At 41.2% G+C, this 18,663-nt stretch overlaps 2 protein-coding genes across 2 annotated transcripts in view; one reads left to right on the forward strand and one right to left on the reverse strand.

Annotated features, from left to right (window-relative positions):
• Positions 1 to 14,161, forward strand: part of Nbr (exonuclease mut-7 homolog) — an 85,094-nt gene extending 70,933 nt beyond the window's left edge. The window contains exon 4 of the mRNA XM_067083765.1: positions 13,295 to 14,161. Coding sequence (XP_066939866.1) covers positions 13,295 to 13,432 — 138 coding nt within the window. The 3' untranslated portion in view covers positions 13,433 to 14,161. The remainder of the gene's footprint in view (positions 1 to 13,294) is intronic.
• Positions 14,162 to 14,783: 622 nt separating this feature from the next.
• The window catches only part of Hgsnat (Heparan-alpha-glucosaminide N-acetyltransferase), a 36,685-nt gene continuing 32,805 nt past the window's right edge, over positions 14,784 to 18,663 (reverse strand). Inside the window, exon 15 of the mRNA XM_067083729.1 lies at positions 14,784 to 15,875. Within this exon, the coding sequence (XP_066939830.1) occupies positions 15,694 to 15,875 (182 nt within the window). The 3' untranslated portion in view covers positions 14,784 to 15,693. The remainder of the gene's footprint in view (positions 15,876 to 18,663) is intronic.

Raw genomic sequence — 18,663 nt, forward strand, 5'->3', positions numbered from 1 at the left:
GTGTGCAAAGTTTCAGAAGTGTCTGGCAAAGCATCAGAAGAAGCTTTGGTAGTGATGGTTCTCAGGGAAGGAGGATATTTTGTACCTTTTATTATATTTTTACCCTATCAACTTCCTGATATCCTTCTCTCCACACTCTTCACACAGAGAAGTTCAGAGTTGGGAGGGGTAGATTGGACAGTTGCTACGCAGCAAGACCATTGAGCCATGGGCATTTCCAGTCTCAACAAGTTTACTCATGTTACTCCCTTTTCAATGAGTCATTCAGTTTGGTCCTGGCAGCCTTTCGGAAGGGCAAAGGATGTCTTCTGTTGATATGTAGGACATACACTTCCACATCCCAGTACACCTTCAGTCGAAGAAAAGTATTCTCCTGTGTGTTGGAGTTTTTAGCAGTATGGATACATCTGCTTGGTATCGGAGTAGTTCTCTCTTTTGGACAACTGGTTTGTTCTCGCCAGTTTGTTTCTGATGACCTTGTAGGTGAAGAATTATGTTTAATGTCTAACCTCAGAGCTGGGCATTTTGTTCAATAATGACTAATCTATGGTTTTCCGATCCAGTCAGTTGTTTATATGGTGATGAAGATTAGCTCTCTCTTTTTGGGTTTTTTTCCAACAGAGAGATAGATAGACAGACAATTTTGTACCTCTTTTGAGAACTTCATGGGTTGGCCTGTAGGCCTCAAGAACCTTTACACTGTCTTCAGATGTCTCGGAGGCAGATTTGGGGGGAGTTGGAAGGTAAACAACCTACAGCTTTTGGCAGTTTGGAATGGTCTTATGTCAGCAGAACATCTAGTCTGACAATACAATTGCAGCCTTTTCGGACAGTTCAACCTTACATAAGACGAAAAGAAGACACAGATCAAGAGACATGTTCAGGCTAGCAAAGAAACTTCCTTCTCCTTTGGACAGAGCCCAGCAACATCATTCCTTTACCTTGTTTTGTCCTAGGGAAAAACATTGTTATTGAAGACTAACTCAGCTGAAAGGGCAAGGTCTTCGGTCAGTTAGTCTCTTCCTCAACCTCTGGGGAGACCCAAACACCAGTCTGTTCACAACTGCCCAAAATACTCCTCTCCCAGTTTACTGCCCTCCATGCCAGGATCCTCAGGCTTGGGCTGTTGAGACCTTCCTTCAGATTGGTTGAATTTAGACATTTATGCTTTTCCTCTGTTTGCTGTTTTGAGAAAATACTCAACAAGGTATGAGTTTTGCTAAACAAGTAAGATTTTGATAGCTCATTGTTGGCCCCCAAAGGGAATGGTTCCCCTAATTTCCCTCCTGAAAGATGTTCCTCGTCTTCTTCCATTCAGGAAAGACATTTTCAGACAGTCTTATATGAGAAGATTCCATCAAACCTCCATATGCCTCATCTGACCAGAGTGATATCCAGCACCTGTTTGCTAGATATCCTGATTTAAGCCCTGCCAGTATCTCGGGTACGCAAAGCAGTTTTCTGTCACAGCAATCAAAGGATACCACTTTATATTGCATTCTGCTCTGCATCATGCTGACTAGAATATCACTCATGATTTAAAGTTTGAAGAGGTTTTTTATCTTGTGCTGGAAATTTCAATCTTCCTATAGTGGTTTACAATGAAATTTAGACGTAGTCCTCCAGATTTTAACATAACCTCAGTTTGAACCTTTTGATAAGGCATCACTTAAGAACTCTGAAGATACCTTTCTTTTAGCTCTTGCTGCGGCAAAGTGTGTTAGTGACCTTCAAGTCCTTTCTTGTATGTGGGCTTTGTTCTAGTGACAACCTCTCTCTTTTCTTTCATTGCTTAGAGAAAAGATATAGAAGTGAAAGCCATTTTCAGATTTGTTATACTGTAGTGCCTAATTTAACTGCTTTGGTAGGCAGTGCTGAAGTGGCTGTCTTATGTCTAGTTAGAACTCTTAAGGGTTTATATTAGTGAGCTTCAAGCCCACTTTTGTGTGTAGGCTCTGTTCTAGTGGCAACCTCTCTCTTTTCTTTCATTGCTTTGAGAAAAGATTAGAAGTGAAAGCCCTTCCCAGATTTGTGATGGTGCTTAATTTACCTGCTTTAGTGGGCAAGGAAGAAGTAGCTGTCATCTGTCCAGTTAGAACTCTTTAATTGTTTACCTGGACAGACATAAACCTTTAAGAGGAGGAGCTAAGTATTTATCTGTGGTGTTAGGAGACCAAACACTCGTATGTCCAAGAATGCTTCTTAAGTCAATGCACGTAGAATTGATTCCTGAGCTTTTACCATTTTTGAAAATAATCCTCATAGTTTCCTTACCATAAGCATGTCTTTATTTCCTTTAAAACCTTTTGCTAGAGAAGGTTGTTATGCAGCTCAGGGGAGATGTAACTGTTGTTGACTCCTAGCGAAGGTTGTTATGCAGCTCAGGGGAGATATAACTGTTCTTGACTCATATTATTTGCAAAATGTTCAAATTTAGCATGAGGTGTAAAGCCCTTAGTCCTGTTGTTGCGGTGGGGATGCTTTCTCCTGAACCAGATATGATAGTATCCTTGCTTTCTATCTTATCATTAGTTGGTAGGAAATCCTGATATCAAATTTTGGGAGCATGAAATCACACATTCATGTGTTGGAGTGCACCTTCACATATGATGGTGGTAGTTGTCTTTAGTTTTGGACTGTTGGATATGGGCTCTCAGCTCGGCACAGGAGTCACTAGTACTCTAGGAGGTATAGTCCTTTTTTCCCTGTAAGGATCCTCTGACAAGTCTTGCTATGAGGGTCTTACACCTTGTTGTGGTTCCGACGTCTGGCCATAGTACTTGCCAGTAAGGCTCACACAACAGGCAGGAATGTTGAGAAGCTTTTTTCCCCCTCATTAAAAAGTTTTTAGTTCACTTGGCTGAACTAAACCATCCTTATTCAATGTGGTTGGTCAGCTAACTTTAACAGTAGGTAAGTTTCATTCCAAACAATGATAATTTTCTGGATAAAATTAATTATTTGGATACTTACCCGCTGTTAAAGTGGAAACCCACCCAGCCTCTACACATCCTAGTGGGTGGTCACCAAGAATTCCGACAATAACGTAAACACTCCAGCGCCACCTGGTGGGAAACAGGTGATTACAGAGACAGTCCCAGCAGGTTAGCCAATTGTTATTTTTTTTTTATTTTGAATGCCAATCGCACCTAATGGTGCGAAGATATAAGCTAACTTTAACAGTAGGTAAGTATCCAAATAATTAATTCTGTCATGAAAATCATCATATTGAACTACCAGTGAACATGGGTTTTCCTTTCTCTAAAACTCCTCTCCTTTTCAACTTATGATTTAAAGAGCAGTGATCTTTTCCCCATCATAATTACATGTTTATGACATCATCCAGTACTAAGAGCACCACAATATAATGTACAAAGCAGAATGGAAATTTTGTCGATCACAAACTGGAAACATTTCCCCTTTAAAATACATGGGAGATCATGATGAAGCCAGTTCCATGATAACTATTTTATTATCAATGCAGCAAACAAATCCAGCCTCCTTTCTTATATACAGCCTTATATGCATACAGTTAGTTCCATGGTGATCAGAAACACTATTTACCTTAATGGAGGACACTCTCAACTGAAGAGGCATGTATCCTTTCAACAAAAGATTTAACAAATTAAAGATTAATTAGTCTACAGATAACAGACTATTACCATATCAGATCTCAGTAATACTAAAAGTCATTACTTTAAAATCCTTATATGTGGCAAGTTCAGAAAAGTATTTGTACAAAGGTGAATTACATCTTGGAAGCAATGTGTTCCAAGATTTTCTAGAAACACACCAAACCCAATGGTTTGGAGAATATGCTGGACTTTTTCAGTCCTCCAAGGCATACACTTCTCAGCAATGTTAATTTTTTGTATACTTTGTAAAGATTGCATTTCCTTGAATAAGGGATTTTGACAAAGGAAAAATCTATTTCTAGGGGAAGACCTGTGTCAGCCAGTGAAATTGGTTCCAATTAGCACATTTCTAGGTATAAGATTGCTACATATACCAGAGAAAAAAGCTATCTAGAATGCTGGAGTTACTACCTCCAGTTTGCTCATCTTAAATAGATGTCGATATACACAAGGGGTGAGCTATTACCACTACCACAGGCCTTTGTCCAACAGACTTCTCAATTCTCAAAGTCCCAAATTGGATGGGCCGTTACACACCTGTAATCAAGAATACTCACCCGCTCGCAAACTAGGCGTCATCACGAGACTGACACGTCATTCCAATTTTAGCACTGGCCGCGTAAACACGTTTATTCTGTGTGTGATTGTATTTTCCTTTTTGGCAGCTCATCATGTCGTCCACCGAGATTTTCTCACCATCTAAGTTGAGTACTAATTCTGGTTGGATTGTTGGTCTTGGAGGCATTTTAATTTTAGTTTTACGAACTTCTTTCTTAGCGTTTTGCAGCACTGCGCCATATGCAGCGTATGCTTTATGTTTGCCTCTTACAGTTTTGATCTTCAATCTCAACGTTTTTGATATTATTATGTGTTATTCTCCTTGTTTTTGTTGACTCCATATAGTTTGGAGCTTGTGTGGAGAATTTATTTTATTTTGTATCGTGTTGCTGGTTGGGGCCGAGATCGTGTTTTTGCCTATCCACTATCATGTAGGCTATGGGTCTCCCATTTTCTGACAAGAGAATTTGGGTCCCTTTTATCAGTTTCTCTTCCCCTCCAGCTTAAAAATTTACTCGTTGGTGTGAAGTATTTATTCATGATGTTAGCTGTTTTATACAAGGCAGGATGACATATATATTTTTAGATTAAGTTTTGCATTCGTTTTGGCGTCCAGGCGGCCATTTTGGGATACCGCACAGTATCCTTATGCCTCTGATGCTGCGGCTTATTCTTGGCCTGTCTTTTCGTCAAATCGTTTGTGCTTTTATATACGTATTTAGATATGTTTATCCTCAGGCTCCCCTTTCGAATGTTTTTATTGTGTCTGTTTTTGTATTGTTATCCTAGACGTAGTTTTTTTAGCCTATCCACTTAGGCTAGACGTAGCTATGCTCTTACACGATGTTAGGCTACCTTAATCTCCCGTTCAGCCATTAGGCTTGGGAGGTTAGGTTTGCCCTGTTTACGAGTTCCTGTAGCGTGAGGAATCCTCACTTTTCCTCCTACCCAGTTTGTTCTAGTCTCGTGTGGCTGGCTGAGCTGGGACCTAGGTCCTTCTCTCCCCATTACAGTGGCATACCCCACTGGCCTCCTGTCTAGTCCAAAGAGCTTGGGTTTTGGAGTGTAGGCTACCGTCTCTCTCTTCTCTCGTGTATGCAGCCCGGTTATCGTCATCTGATTTGTGACGTCACCTGTGCGTTTTCCCCTGTATGAGAGGGGGGGGGTAGCCGCTCACCTTTGTTTGGTTCCCCTGGAGGGTGCTACCCACTCGACCGGTCGTTGTTCCGCCAGGTTTCTGTCACTTACTCCCTTTTCCATCCGGGCGGTGTTTCGCTGACTCGCTCCCAACGTCTAACTGGTTGGCAGCTTGTGTGTCGAACATTGTCCCGGGTATACATGATAACATTTGGGATAATTATCATTCATCTCCGCCGGTCTAGTCCTGTTTTTCGTTGTTCTTATCACTACGATGGTATGAACCCCGGTCGTTGGGGAGCTATATCTTTTCCCCCTACTCCGCCATGGTGACTTCGTTCCCATAAATGTAAATCCAGCGAAATTCAGTGACTATTACGGAAGAGTATCATAACGTCCCCGTCATTTTTAGCAGTAATTTACTTTTCTGCCAGAATTCCCGGAGGGGTTTTGCCTTGTTTTCCTTGTATTAATTTTAAGCTATTAAGAAGCCCTTTGTTGGCCGACTCGGTTGAGCTTCAGACTGTCACTCGATGGGCCGGAGTTCAATTCCCGCGGCCGGCTGATGAAGGGTTAGAGGAATTTATTTCTGGTGATAGAAATTCATTTCTCGCTATAATGTGGTTCGGATTCCACAATAAGCTGTAGGTCCCGTTGCTAAGTAACCAATTGGTTCTTAGCCACGTAAAATAAGTCTAATCCTTCGGGCCAGCCCTAGGAGAGCTGTTAATCAGCTCAGTGGTCTGGTAAAACTAAGGTATACTTAACTTTTACGCTATTAAGAATTTCTCTCGCCGCCGGTCTTACTCTGGCGGCGCCTGTTCTTATGATACTCATTTACCATCATTCTGCTTACAGATGGTATGTTGTGAAGAACCTGGGTGCTCGGCCATTCTCCAGCAATCGTTCGGTCACGAAGTGTGCCGCTCGCACTCTAGCTGTGCAGTTCATGTTGGGGATGGAGTTGTTTGGCACCCAGAAGGCTGCGAAATTTGTTACGCCCTTTACGGACTGGCGTCCGATGAATCGGTAAGTGTCGAGAGTCGGCTAATCTGTAGTCTCTTTCGATTTTATTACCTCTTATAGTAACTTCCTTTGAGAAGGGATTTTTATTAATCCTGCCTTCTCTTCCAGGCTAAACCAATAATCCGCTCTGCAGCGCTGTCGTCTCTGAAGTCCTGGGTCGGCGGATTCGGGAGGAATGTTGCAGCCGGCAAACCTTATGTTCTTTCAGAGGAGATATGTAATCTCCTCTACCCTGGTTCCCAGATCTCCGCCGCTTTACCAAAGGACTTAGCCGCACCGATCATTGAAAAGATCCGGCTGGATACACAACCCTCCCAAGACAACGCCCTGTGCGGAGAGGTAGCGGAAGAGGTGGCGGCTATTAATTTACATGCGGAACCCATGATTGTCAAAGTTGATGTCCATCAGGTTGAAGGTAGGGTGGTAAGTGAGACAGGCGGGGTTGGTTTGAATATTCCCTTTCTTAATTCACCGTCTTCTTCTTCCTCTTCCTTCCAGGGTTTCCCGAATCCAGCTATCCTTGGGGACAGATCTCAATCTGTTATGCCCAAGGTAAAATCACAGAAAAAGAAAGATTCTTCAAAACCTCCAAACCTCAAAGGTCTAATCTGCCAAGCTCCTCTCAGTCGTCTCCGGCTCCCAAACCAGTGGCGCCAATAATTAAGGCTGCTCCCCCTCATAAGGGGTCGAGATCCAGAATTTCGAAAGCTAAGTCTTTGCCTGACTTTAATTCTGAGGCCTTCGTCGATCTTTTGATGCAAAAGATCGACTCTAAAGTAGACACTAAGCTTAATGACATGGCTACGAGCCTGCGGTCTTCCAGAGAATCTATGCAATCATTGACAGAGAAGGTGCAGGCCCAGGAAAGTTTGCTTTCCGGGTTCATCCAATCCAGAGCAGCGCAGCAGTCCCATGTTGTCCCGGATGCCTCCAAACTGCCTCCCTTTGATAAAGGAAACCCGTGGCGTCTGGCCTTACATGCCCCTTTGCATAATGACACTTTGACCATCGAAGGTTTAGGCACCCGTCGTCTGGAGGAACTGGAGTTCTTTCCACCCGACTTAATTCCCCCCTTTCCAGGTTTCGCCAGGCTGACGGAAGAAGCCTGGGTTAGGTCTGATAAGGTCCCTAAGGAGACAGTTATTTTCCCAAAGGATCAAGCTCAATCCACTCTGTTGTGCGCTCTCACGAGTTGGGAGTGCGAGAACACTAAACTTACTCCTTTCAAAGGGACTTTCATGATGTTCTCTACTGGTGATGCCATTCCGACTCCTTGCACTACTAAAATTGCGGAGTTGACCCTTCAAGCGGGATTGGATGGCAAGCCTATGCCTCAGCTCCGGGAAACGGATTCCACTTCTCTCCTTTTCCCCGGAGATTCGGAGTGTTGGTTGGGAGCTCCGGCAACTTTTACAGTGGGGAAACTCGATCCCGAGTGTGCCTCCGCCCTGTTCAGTGAGCAGCTTCCTAGAATTCCAGAAGCTCTGCTCAAAGCAGAATTTGAGGCCAGATGCAGGTTAAGTCGTTCCCTGCACTCAGTCACTATGTCAGAAGTAACAGCTCTAGCCTACCATGACGAGCCCTTGTTTCAGGTGGTTACAAAGTCATTTCTGGCTTCCTTCCAGTCAGATCTTTATGACTTTGTAGTAGCCAGACAAAATTGCAGAAAACACATCTTTACGGAGACCACCATCAGACATGAACCTAATAGGCTAATAAAAAGTTCTATCTGGGGACCTAATCTCTTTCCGGAGGATGAGGTCAATAATGTTATGGCAGAAGCTACTAGACCAACCAAAGTCTCTGTTCTCGTTGGGGTCTTCCTTTTAAGAGGAAGTTTTCCTGAGACCTCCGGCCCTCAGCCTAAAGGGAAAAGGTTCAGGAGGTTCCAGGGCTTTAAGAGACCTCAAGCTCCGACTGTGCTTCAGGCTGTCCCAGTTTCACAGGTCGGGCAGCCCTCCACATCTAAGGCGCACCCCCAACAGCAGTTTGTTTTGGTGCAACCGAATCAACATGCTTCCGCTGCACCAACTTTCGTGACGTCCCCAGCTTTCAACGCCTCGTTTGAGAGCTCGGGGACATTTCGAGGCTATAACAGGTATGCGAGAGGAAGCAGAGCTAGAGGCGCCTACAGAGGTAGAGCAACGTCCAGGTCCCTCTCACGAGGAAGGGGAGGCCGCGGGACCAGGGGTAGTAGGACTTCCCCTAATCAATGAGACACCCCAGGTAGGAGGGAGATTGTATCTCTTCAGGGACCGTTGGACCTTCAGCCCGTGGGCCCACAGCATAGTCTCGAAAGGCCTAGGTTGGAGCTGGTGCAAGGGGCCTCCTCCACCAGTCAGGTTCCTTCAACACCCATCCCAGGACTTACAGGACTTTGCAGAAGAACTCCTGCAGAAGAATGCAATAAGGAAAGTCAGACATTTGAAATTTCAAGGCCGTCTGTTCAGTGTTCCGAAGAAGGACTCAGACAAGCGGAGAGTAATTCTGGACATGTCCCGTCTCAATTCATTCATTCAGTGCGACAAATTCCGCATGCTTACAATCTCGCAGGTACGGACCCTACTTCCTCGTGGGGCCGTCACCACCTCTATAGATCTTACAGACGCATATTATCACGTCCCTATTTGAGAAACTTCTCCCTTACCTGGGATTCAGACTAGGAAAGCAAGCCTACTCCTTCAAAGTCATGCCATTCGGGCTCAACATCGCACCCCGAGTTTTTACCAAACTGGCAGAGACAGTAGTCCAAGAGCTGCGGTCCCAAGGGATCATGTTGGCTGCGTATCTAGACGATTGGATAATTTGGGCACCCAGTGCCAAAGAGTGTCAAAGAGCAACCCATATAGTCATCAATTTCTTGTAGTACCTCGGTTTCCAAATAAACAGAAAGAAATCACGCTTAGTTCCAGCAGCTCAATTCCAGTGGCTAGGGATTCATTGGGACCTCAGCACTCCAAACTGTCTCTGCCACCAGCCAAGAGGAAAGAAATAGCCAAAGCTACCAGACAGTTCCTCAGAAACAAACATGCCTCTCGTCATACCCAGGAAAGGATTCTTGGCTCTCTTCAGTTTGCTTCGGTAACAGACTTGCTGCTGAAAACCAAACTGAAAGACATAAACAGAGTATGGCGAAAACGAGCCAACAGGCGGAGCAGAGACAAACTTTCTCTGATCCCCCAGATTTTGAGGAAAAGACTTCGCCCATGGTTGACAGTCAAGAGCTTGTTGAGATTAGTGCCTCTCCAATTTCCCCCTCCGTCTCTCGTGGTACATACAGACGCCTCCTTGAGCGGTTCGGGGGGATATTCCCAACACGAAAAAGTCCAAGGAACGTGGTCGACAGTGTTCCGCCAGTTCCATATAAACATCCTAGAGGCAATGGTGGTGTTCCTAACGTTAAAGAAACTTCGACCAGCCAGACAGATTCACATCAGGCTGGTACTAGACAATGCAGTTATAGTACATTGCCTGAACAGAGGAGGCTCCAAGTCGGGCCATATCAATCAAGTGATGATCACAATTTTCTTCCTAGCGAGGAAACATTGTTGGCATCTGTCAGCCACCCATCTGGCAGGTGTTCGAAATGTCATTGCAGACTCACTTTCCAGGACAACCCCACTAGAGTCGGAGTGGTCTTTGGATGGGAAGTCGTTCGGGTGGATTTGCCTTCAGGTACCGGGTCTCCAGGTAGACCTGTTTGCCACAGAGAGCAACCACAAACTTCCATGTTACGTGGCTCCCAATCTGGACCCTCTGGCTTATGCCACAGATGCAAAAAAAGCAATATCAATGAAGATGACAAGACAGCTTAGAAAATGAATAATTAGATTTGAAAGAAAAAGGATTTTGACAAAGGAAAAATCTATTTCTGGAGAGGGGCCCGTGTCACCTGGTGAAAAAGTCCATTCAGCACTTACTTCTAGGTAATTCCGTTGCTAGATACCAGAGAAAGCTAAATGAAATGCTGGAGTTACTACCCCCAGAGCGAGCTCCACTAGATGGAGTCGTGTATGGAAAAGGGTGAACTACAAAAACACGGAACCTTATCCTATAGAGATCCCCAATGTCAAAAATCCCAACGAGAGAGGTGCCGATACGAGAGAGGTGCAGCATCTGCATGGGCAGAATCCTACCTGCACTTTTTCCTGTATTTAATTTTTAGTCATCATAAGCATTGTCTGTTTGCTTAGTTTTACATGTAACACCTCTCTTCCACGCTCATTTCAGCAGCCGCTTCTTTTCTGTAAAAATGAGTCTTCTGTGTACAGCAGCTCCAAGGGCCTTCCTTTTTTGCACTCCTTCCCCCCATTAATATGATAAAACACAAAGGCCTCAGTGCTGGTCCTTGGTGAGCACCATTTATCTACTTACCACTGTCTTCACTGCAGGCATTGTGTTTAGATACTGTAATATCATTATCCAATGCAGCATGAAGGGACGCGTGCTTGAGAGTATTATAAAATCCATGTCAGAAGGTGAGTGAAAACCAGGACTTTGAAAAAGTACTTTCGTAGTTTATTCTACATTTTCCAGGTAAACTACGAAAGTACTTGTTCAAAGTCCCGGTTTTCACTCACCTTTTGACGTGGATTTTACAATAATAGTATCATTATCTCAATGGGACTTCATGGTAACAGCTACTTTTTTAATGCCCATCTAATTGCTTGTCTGGCAATTGTCAAGTGCCTTTCCGTTATTAAGTTTATCTTCATTTTTCCCATCACCTTCTCCAATATTTTCATAAAATACATAAGCAATACTGTAATATGTTTATATTTTTACTCCATTTTCTAAAAGTTCATACTATTCATTCACTATAGTTTTACTCCATTTTCTAAAAGTTCATACTACTCATTCATCAAGTGCTTGAGGTAAAGATTGTCCATTACTTTTGGTATCATAATTATCATCGTCATGAATATTTTTTTACATCAGCTTTTTTCTCTACAAGATCATATGTACATAAGCTTTTAGCTTCATTGGGTCAGATGTTTAAAATGAATTCTCTCCAATCTTTTGTTCTGTGCTTTTCCACTTTGAACTTCCATTACGTCTATTTCTTCATTTATTCCCCTTTCTCGATGAGAACTTCCATTACGTCTATTTCTTCATTTATTCCCGTTTCTCGATGATTTCCTAGGTCTTCTGCAAGTCTTCATCTTGTTACTTCCATATATACTCTTCTGACTAAGTGTTCCTCATCCCTCCTCATCACGTGTCCAAACCATTGGAATTTTTTGAGATCTGTCTTTTATCCAGCAACTTCGAACCTTGTCTCTCCATCAATTCCTCGTTTGTAATATCATTTTCCACTATTCTGATCATGAATCCTAAAATTCACACCTTTTCAAAATAGCTTCCATTTTCCTTTTCGGTGCCAAGTTTGAATTATCAGTTTTAATTTTTTTTTTTAGCATGTCTTCCAGTATTTTCATATCATGCTCAAGGAGTCTTATTCCTCTGTAATTTCAACATTTTAACATTTTTGTCAATTCCCTTTGCTTTGTGAATTGTAAGGCTCACTTTCCTATAGCTCTGGTCCTGTTTCTTCAGCTGTCAGGTTTTCATATATTCTAGTAAGCTCATGGATAACCAGCCCTCTTGCTGCTTTCATTAGGTCACTTGTCATTTTGGTGGGTCATGGAGCTTTTCTGTTTTTATTTTCCGGGAGTAATCTCTGCTGATCCTTCCTTTACATCTACAACTCGGCACCCTGCAGTTATGTTCATTTCCTTTGCTGAGAAAGTTCTCAGAGTATTGCCTCCAATTTTCCAGTACGTCTTTTATTTTCAAATTTAATTTCTCTGTCCTCATCTACTATAAACTTCACCCCATGTACATTATTCTTCAGCCAGTTTATTGTCTTAAATATTTTTACCAACTCTTCTTCTGTGTCCTTGTCACCTTCCTTTTAGCCTCCATCCCTATTTCCCCTTATACATCTCAATCCTCTTTCCTGCCCCTCCTCTGAGAGAACATGGCAATCTCTTCTCCTCTTCAGTTGCCCTTTGTAAATCTTCATCCCACCATCATGTTTTTCTAGTTGTATAACTCTTCCCTGATGTCAACCAGCATACTATTTTCACAAACTTTTGTATGCCTTTCAGTGGTTTCCATTGAACCCTTTTTAATGCTATATTTCCTGTCATTTTTTATTTTCCTTTTTGTCTTCATTTTTATGCTATATTTCCTGTCATTTTTTATTTTCCTTTTTGTCTTCTTGTCATTTTTTATTTTCCTTTTTGTCTTCATTTTTAGTTTATATGTTTTTATTCTGTTGACTGGTTGTAACATCATCTTATTGCAACCTGCAATGTGTTAATAAAGACCCTCCTGATAATTCTAACAGTATAAATATTTTATGCTGTTTATACTTTTCATCATAATATCAATGTGTTTCAGCTTCTCCACTATTGTATGTTAAGTTTTTTTCTCTTGGCTTCTACATAGTGTGAAACAGCTTGAGTCCTTGGCTTTTGCAAAATTCCAGCTTCTTTCTCCTCCTGATTTATTTCTCTCAAAACATCCTCAAAACAGCTCTGTCCATTCCTACAGGACCATTTAGGTATCTGCCTTTCAGTATCTCATCTAACTATAGTAGTATTGTCATTACACCTGATAGTCTTTTCCAAAATTCTTGCTCTTCTTATTCTGGTCTTCCTGACTGCAGTGGGTAAACCAAACACGGGTAAAATATTCTTCATTATTCTTTCTTTCATTTATCACTTCTTCAGACATTTTTTCCTTGGCCAATAAACCTACTCCATTTTGTCTTGCCTAACACCACTGGAATTTATATATTTCTTAGTCTTTATAACTGATTCTGTGCCAGATCCTTTATGCATATACTCCATGAGCACAAGTACAGTACCATCTGACTTACAACCTGCTCAACATATGACCATTTGTACTTATAACCTTATTTCTGGCAGCAGGGCTGTATGACAGTTGACAACCGACTTACTCGGCAACGTGCCATCTCGGGAGAGCTCTCTCATCACTCAGGCAGCATCAATTTGAGTTACCCCGCCCTATCAGCAGCATCATACGGTATTAACTGTACTGTAGACTGAATTGCAAACCGATTTATATTAAAATAGACTTCCGACATGCATGCAGGAACCTAACCCCATTGTAACTCTACTGTATGCCTACCTGTACATAATACAGTACAGTATACTGTACATTATATAAATGATTAAAATATATCAAAAGTACATTATGGTAAAAAGATTGAAATGATCATTGTACATTACATTATAGCACTATGTAGGTACTTTATATAGCAAAGGTTTTATACAGGGTGCGGCAACATAACTTCCTTTTTCCAAAAGGCAATAAAACAAGATGTATAAATCAGAAAGGTTTTAATTTTGTTTCATAATTATAGCACATATTTAAAGTTTTGTTTCACACAGTTTTGAAAATCATATCAGGTAGGTGACGTCCCCCATTGTCCATACACTGCATATACCGATTTCGGGTGTTTGCCATGACCCTCAACAGCGTAGCAGCGGGTATATTGGCAATTTCTTCTCGGATGTTGGCCTTCAAGTCTGGTAGGCTTCTTGGGCGGTTGACATAAACACAGGATTTCAAATATCCCCACAAATAAAAATCACAAGGGGACAAATCGGGGAACGGGCTGGCCACTCCAAATCGGCCCTTATTGAAATGAGGCGCCCGGAAAATGTTCCTCAAAACAGCCATCGATGCCCTTGAAGTGTGAGCCGTTGCTCCATCCTGTTGAAACCAAATATCCCCTAGGTCCAATTCTTCAATTCGTGGGAAAAAAAAAAAAATCCTACCGGTCTGAATTCACAGTCACTGTGACCTCATTTTCTTCAAAAAACCAAGGACCAACAATTCCAGTGGAGGAAATTGCACACCACACTGTGACTTTAGGTGAATGCAAAGGCCTTTCATGCAATTCATGGGGATTGGTGTCAGCCCAGTAGCGCATGTTTTGTTTGTTGATGCATCCAGGCAAATGATACGCTGTTGAGGGTCATGGCAAACACCCGAAATCGGTATATGCAGTGTATGGACAATGGGGACGTCACCTACCTGATATGATTTTCAAAACTGTGTGAAACAAAACTTTAAATATGTACTATAATTATGAAACAAAATTAAAACCTTTCTGATTTATACATCTTGTTTTATTGCCTTTTGGAAAAAGGAAGTTATGTTGCCGCACCCTGTATTATTCCCTACCCAGTATGTCAGCCACTTTCTAAGGTTTGACTTACATCCATTTTGACTTACAACCGTTTGGTTGCAACCAAGCTTGGTTGTAAGTAGGATGGTACTTGTATATCATCTTCCATATTCTTGTCAGCATTTCCACCACTTCCAAGCTTTTTCCTACCATTTTTCCAACATTTATAGTACTCAATTTGCAGGATAAAAAAAACTTCATACTGACGACACAAAAATCACTTTTATATCAATACAATATACTGTGTACTACTGTATCAGAAATTAACAGATGAAAATATGACATACATTGGATAACAAAAACCATGTGTAAAATTCTGCCTCCACAAAAGACAAATTTCAGTGTAAAAGTTTTTTTGTAAAATTATACAAGAAGCTTCAGTGTATTTTTTCACTATTAAATAGGTGTTTCATGGTAGCTTACTACACCAGGGTAACACTACCCTATGCAGAATTTTTTATCAGAATGATAGGTACAATTAATCATTTAAGTGGGTGGTGTAAGCATTACCAGAAAAATGTGGGAAAGAAAAATCCTAGTTGCCCAGCTAAAAAGGAAAATAACACCATAGAAGTATTTCCTTGGTTCATAGTAAAGTCAACCTTGATTGAGATTAAATGGTACCAAGTTCAATTCCTGATACAATAGTTGCAAAGTGATATTAAATTATTAGTGTCAAGTTGTTTAGCTATAGATAAAATAAATCTTAAAACTGGAATGTGTGAGTAAGTTTTGCTGTCTTTAAGATTTGATTTCACTGGGTAGTGTTTACATGGAGGGGGACTATAATTTTAGCTGGCACTTTTGGAAATTGGATATCTCTATAGGGAATATTTTTATATTTAAAGTATTCTAGATTTAATACGAAATAGGATATTTTCCATATATCAGTAGAGTACTCTGTAGCGGCATTAAAATGAATGCGTTCTAACATGCAGCCGTTTTAAAACTATCAATGACAGTATTATTAAAACTTTAAATTTAGTAATTCAGATTATACTGTAATGTTCATATTTTTGGTGTGATGGACTAGTTTCTTCACATTTCCAATATAATTACAAATTGTCATAATTTAGAAGAAGCCTCCCCACCTCTTGGACAGTGTTAGGGCTTTTAGACTGTGTAGAACTTCTTCTTGTAAAACAAATACAGACCAATGAGGACCCACAGCGTTGTTCCCCATAATGTTTCTGCCAATAGTTGGAGATGGGTATTCATAGAGCCAACTTTATAGTGCCATGGAAACACATTATAAGCAACGTTGTGCCCAACGTAAAGGAAGATGCTGTTCATACCTGTAATCATTATATATAGAGCACAGTATTAGTAGTGTTTCTATCTTGATAACTGTCATCAAAATTAGAAACTAATTTATGGTGTAAGGATTAGAAACTAATTTATAGTAATGTTCAAAGATATTCAGTTGTACTCATTTGTGAAAAAAAGTACCTTACTGTTAGTAAATTCCTTAAAAATCAAAAGTTATACCTTGTAACTTGTCAGTTTTTAGAGCAAATAAGTTTATTCAGACCTATTCTAAAGGATACGTCAACATTTTATAACCCCCATAGGTGGGTAGAGCTATCAGTGCATGAGGATGCACCTCATGCGTTGCACTGTACGCATTGCTTAAGGTTCTTGTGCAGCGTCCCTTCGGTCCCTAGCTGTGACCCCTTTCATTCCTTTTACTGCACCTCCATTCATATCTTTCTTCCATCTTACTTTCCACCTTTAAAACTTTCTTTACTCAGTTTCCCTTTTAGCGCTGAATGACCTCATAGGTCCCATCACTTGTCCTTTGGCCTAAATTATTATTATTATTATTATTATTATTATTATTATTATTATTATTATTATTATTACTGTAATTACTGGATAAGTTACTTATATAAAAACTAAGTTTGTCAACTAGAAGAAGTTCAAGACCTAAGAGAGTGTGGGCCAGTAAAATTTTATGACTAAGAATGACATCTATGCCATCATGAAAAGAAAAAGTCTGTTAATTATGGAATTGTGGTATATACCTAATCAATTTTCCTTTAACTGCATCCATTGCAAATTAGATTTAATTTGCTGATAGCTCCTCCGCATGGCTTAGAGATATTCTCTGTTTCCTTGTCCAAAAAGCCTCTACCTCTCAGGTTATGTTGGACAGCTTCCAAGCATTAAATTTAGCATTTCCAGTTTTCTGCTGAATATGTGAAACTGGTTGGTCCCAGTTATGTCCTCTCTAAGTGCCTGGTGGGAGGTATGCCAGAAGCAGTAGAATGATGGCAAACCTCTTTTGCAGTGACCAAAGAAGAGCTACTCTGGTCATCCATCAACAGATCCTCCAAAACTAACATATTGCCTATTACTAGCCTAACCAAGTTGAATGACTGAAAGGTTAAGGCCCTTAGACAATACCAGAGATACATTATAGCGTCATGTATAGCAAGCTGCTGGAACTGGGAAGGCAGAGCTTTTAAAAAAGTCTGGTCACAAACAGACCCACCAAATGGAAGTCCTGCTGCTGGCAAAGGGCCTGCATATTTCTGGATAGAACAGCTACTCCTGCTGGTGTTTCCATTACTAAGTTGTTTCCTTACAGAATGAGCCTTTCGACAATCCCTAGCTTGTATCCTCTGCTAAGGCAAAAATTGTCGATGCCAAGCGATACAGGTTCTCAAAGTATGACACCTTTGTTTTATAGCTGATGATGATTCTGATGCATTGCTTCTTACATGATGACTGAAGGGCCTTCAGACTTGGTACTGTACATAATCTACTCTCTTTAGCTTCAGCTGTACAACTCAGTCTACTGTAGCCCATCCCAGCAGGTACTATACCTACTTGCTTCTCAAATGATGTTCAAAGTCAAATGATCTCCTTCAGTGGTACAATCCTCAGACTCTCAGGGCATGTGTTCCTCCAGGTTCTTCTTTCCTAGAGGGTTCTGCTTTTCATAGATGTGTCAAAGCCAGGATAAGTAGCCAGCCAGACTTCCTGGTCACAAGGATATTATCCCCTCTAGCAGGGATAATATCCCTGGTGGAGGGGCTTTCTTCCCAGCTTTGACTCTGTTATGAAAGCAGAAACTTTGGGGAATGAGAATCCAGTGGGACACACATCTTGGGATTCTGAGGATTCTGTCACCAAAGGAGATATCTTTGAACATCTTCCAAGATGGTGAGTAGGTAGGATAGCTAACTCACTTGTACAGCTGAAGCCGAATAGCAGACCCTGAACTGCCCATAAGGAGTCAGTGAATCATAAAAAATGTAGCTGCTTGAGACTTGGGAATCTGCCCACACGTGCAACATTTAAAACTATTGGCTGACTAACATTTCCTTTCTTGTAAGAGAGACTGAAGCTTCCAGGACAATGAGTTTATGATGAAAATATGAATTTGTTCTTAAGTGAGGATTAAAATTGCAACAATGTAAAGTCAGAGGTTAGACAGTTAACTGAGAAGAAACCAAAGTGAACAGATGAAACTTATTAGGCAAACAGCAATTATGCTGGAGCCCAATGGACAATACAAAGACTTTACGTACCAGCTAAAGTGTGCTGCACAAGTCATTTAAGTGGCAACCTTCATTGGATGGTTCACACCAGTCTTATGTCCTATAACCTATCATCAAACTTTCATGTCACCTTGGGGCATGGGACTGTTTCCATATGGGGGCATCTACACTGCACAAAAAGATGTCATAAGCAAATGTCAGTAACTTCTTGCTTACATATCACAAACTAGCTGACAACAATGACAAGTTTTAAACCTGTCTGTGATATGTAAGTGGTAGGTCACCAATGTTGTGACATGTAAGTGGTAGGTTACCAATGTTGTGATATGTAAGTGGTAGGTTGCCAATGTGATATGTAAGTGGTAGGTTACCAATGTTGTGATATGTAAGTGGTAGGTTGCCAATGTGATATGTAAGTGGTAGGTTACCAATGTTGTGATATGTAAGTGGTAGGTTACCAATGTATGTTTATGACATGTTTTGCTACAATGTGGATGCACCCTAAGATTATTTAAATGTAAACCAATCAACAAACACCTTGTGCAGTATGTTATATACAAACTACAGTATACTGCAC

Source organism: Macrobrachium rosenbergii, chromosome 41, assembly GCF_040412425.1.
Source record: "Macrobrachium rosenbergii isolate ZJJX-2024 chromosome 41, ASM4041242v1, whole genome shotgun sequence".
NCBI classification, from domain to species: domain Eukaryota; kingdom Metazoa; phylum Arthropoda; class Malacostraca; order Decapoda; family Palaemonidae; genus Macrobrachium; species Macrobrachium rosenbergii.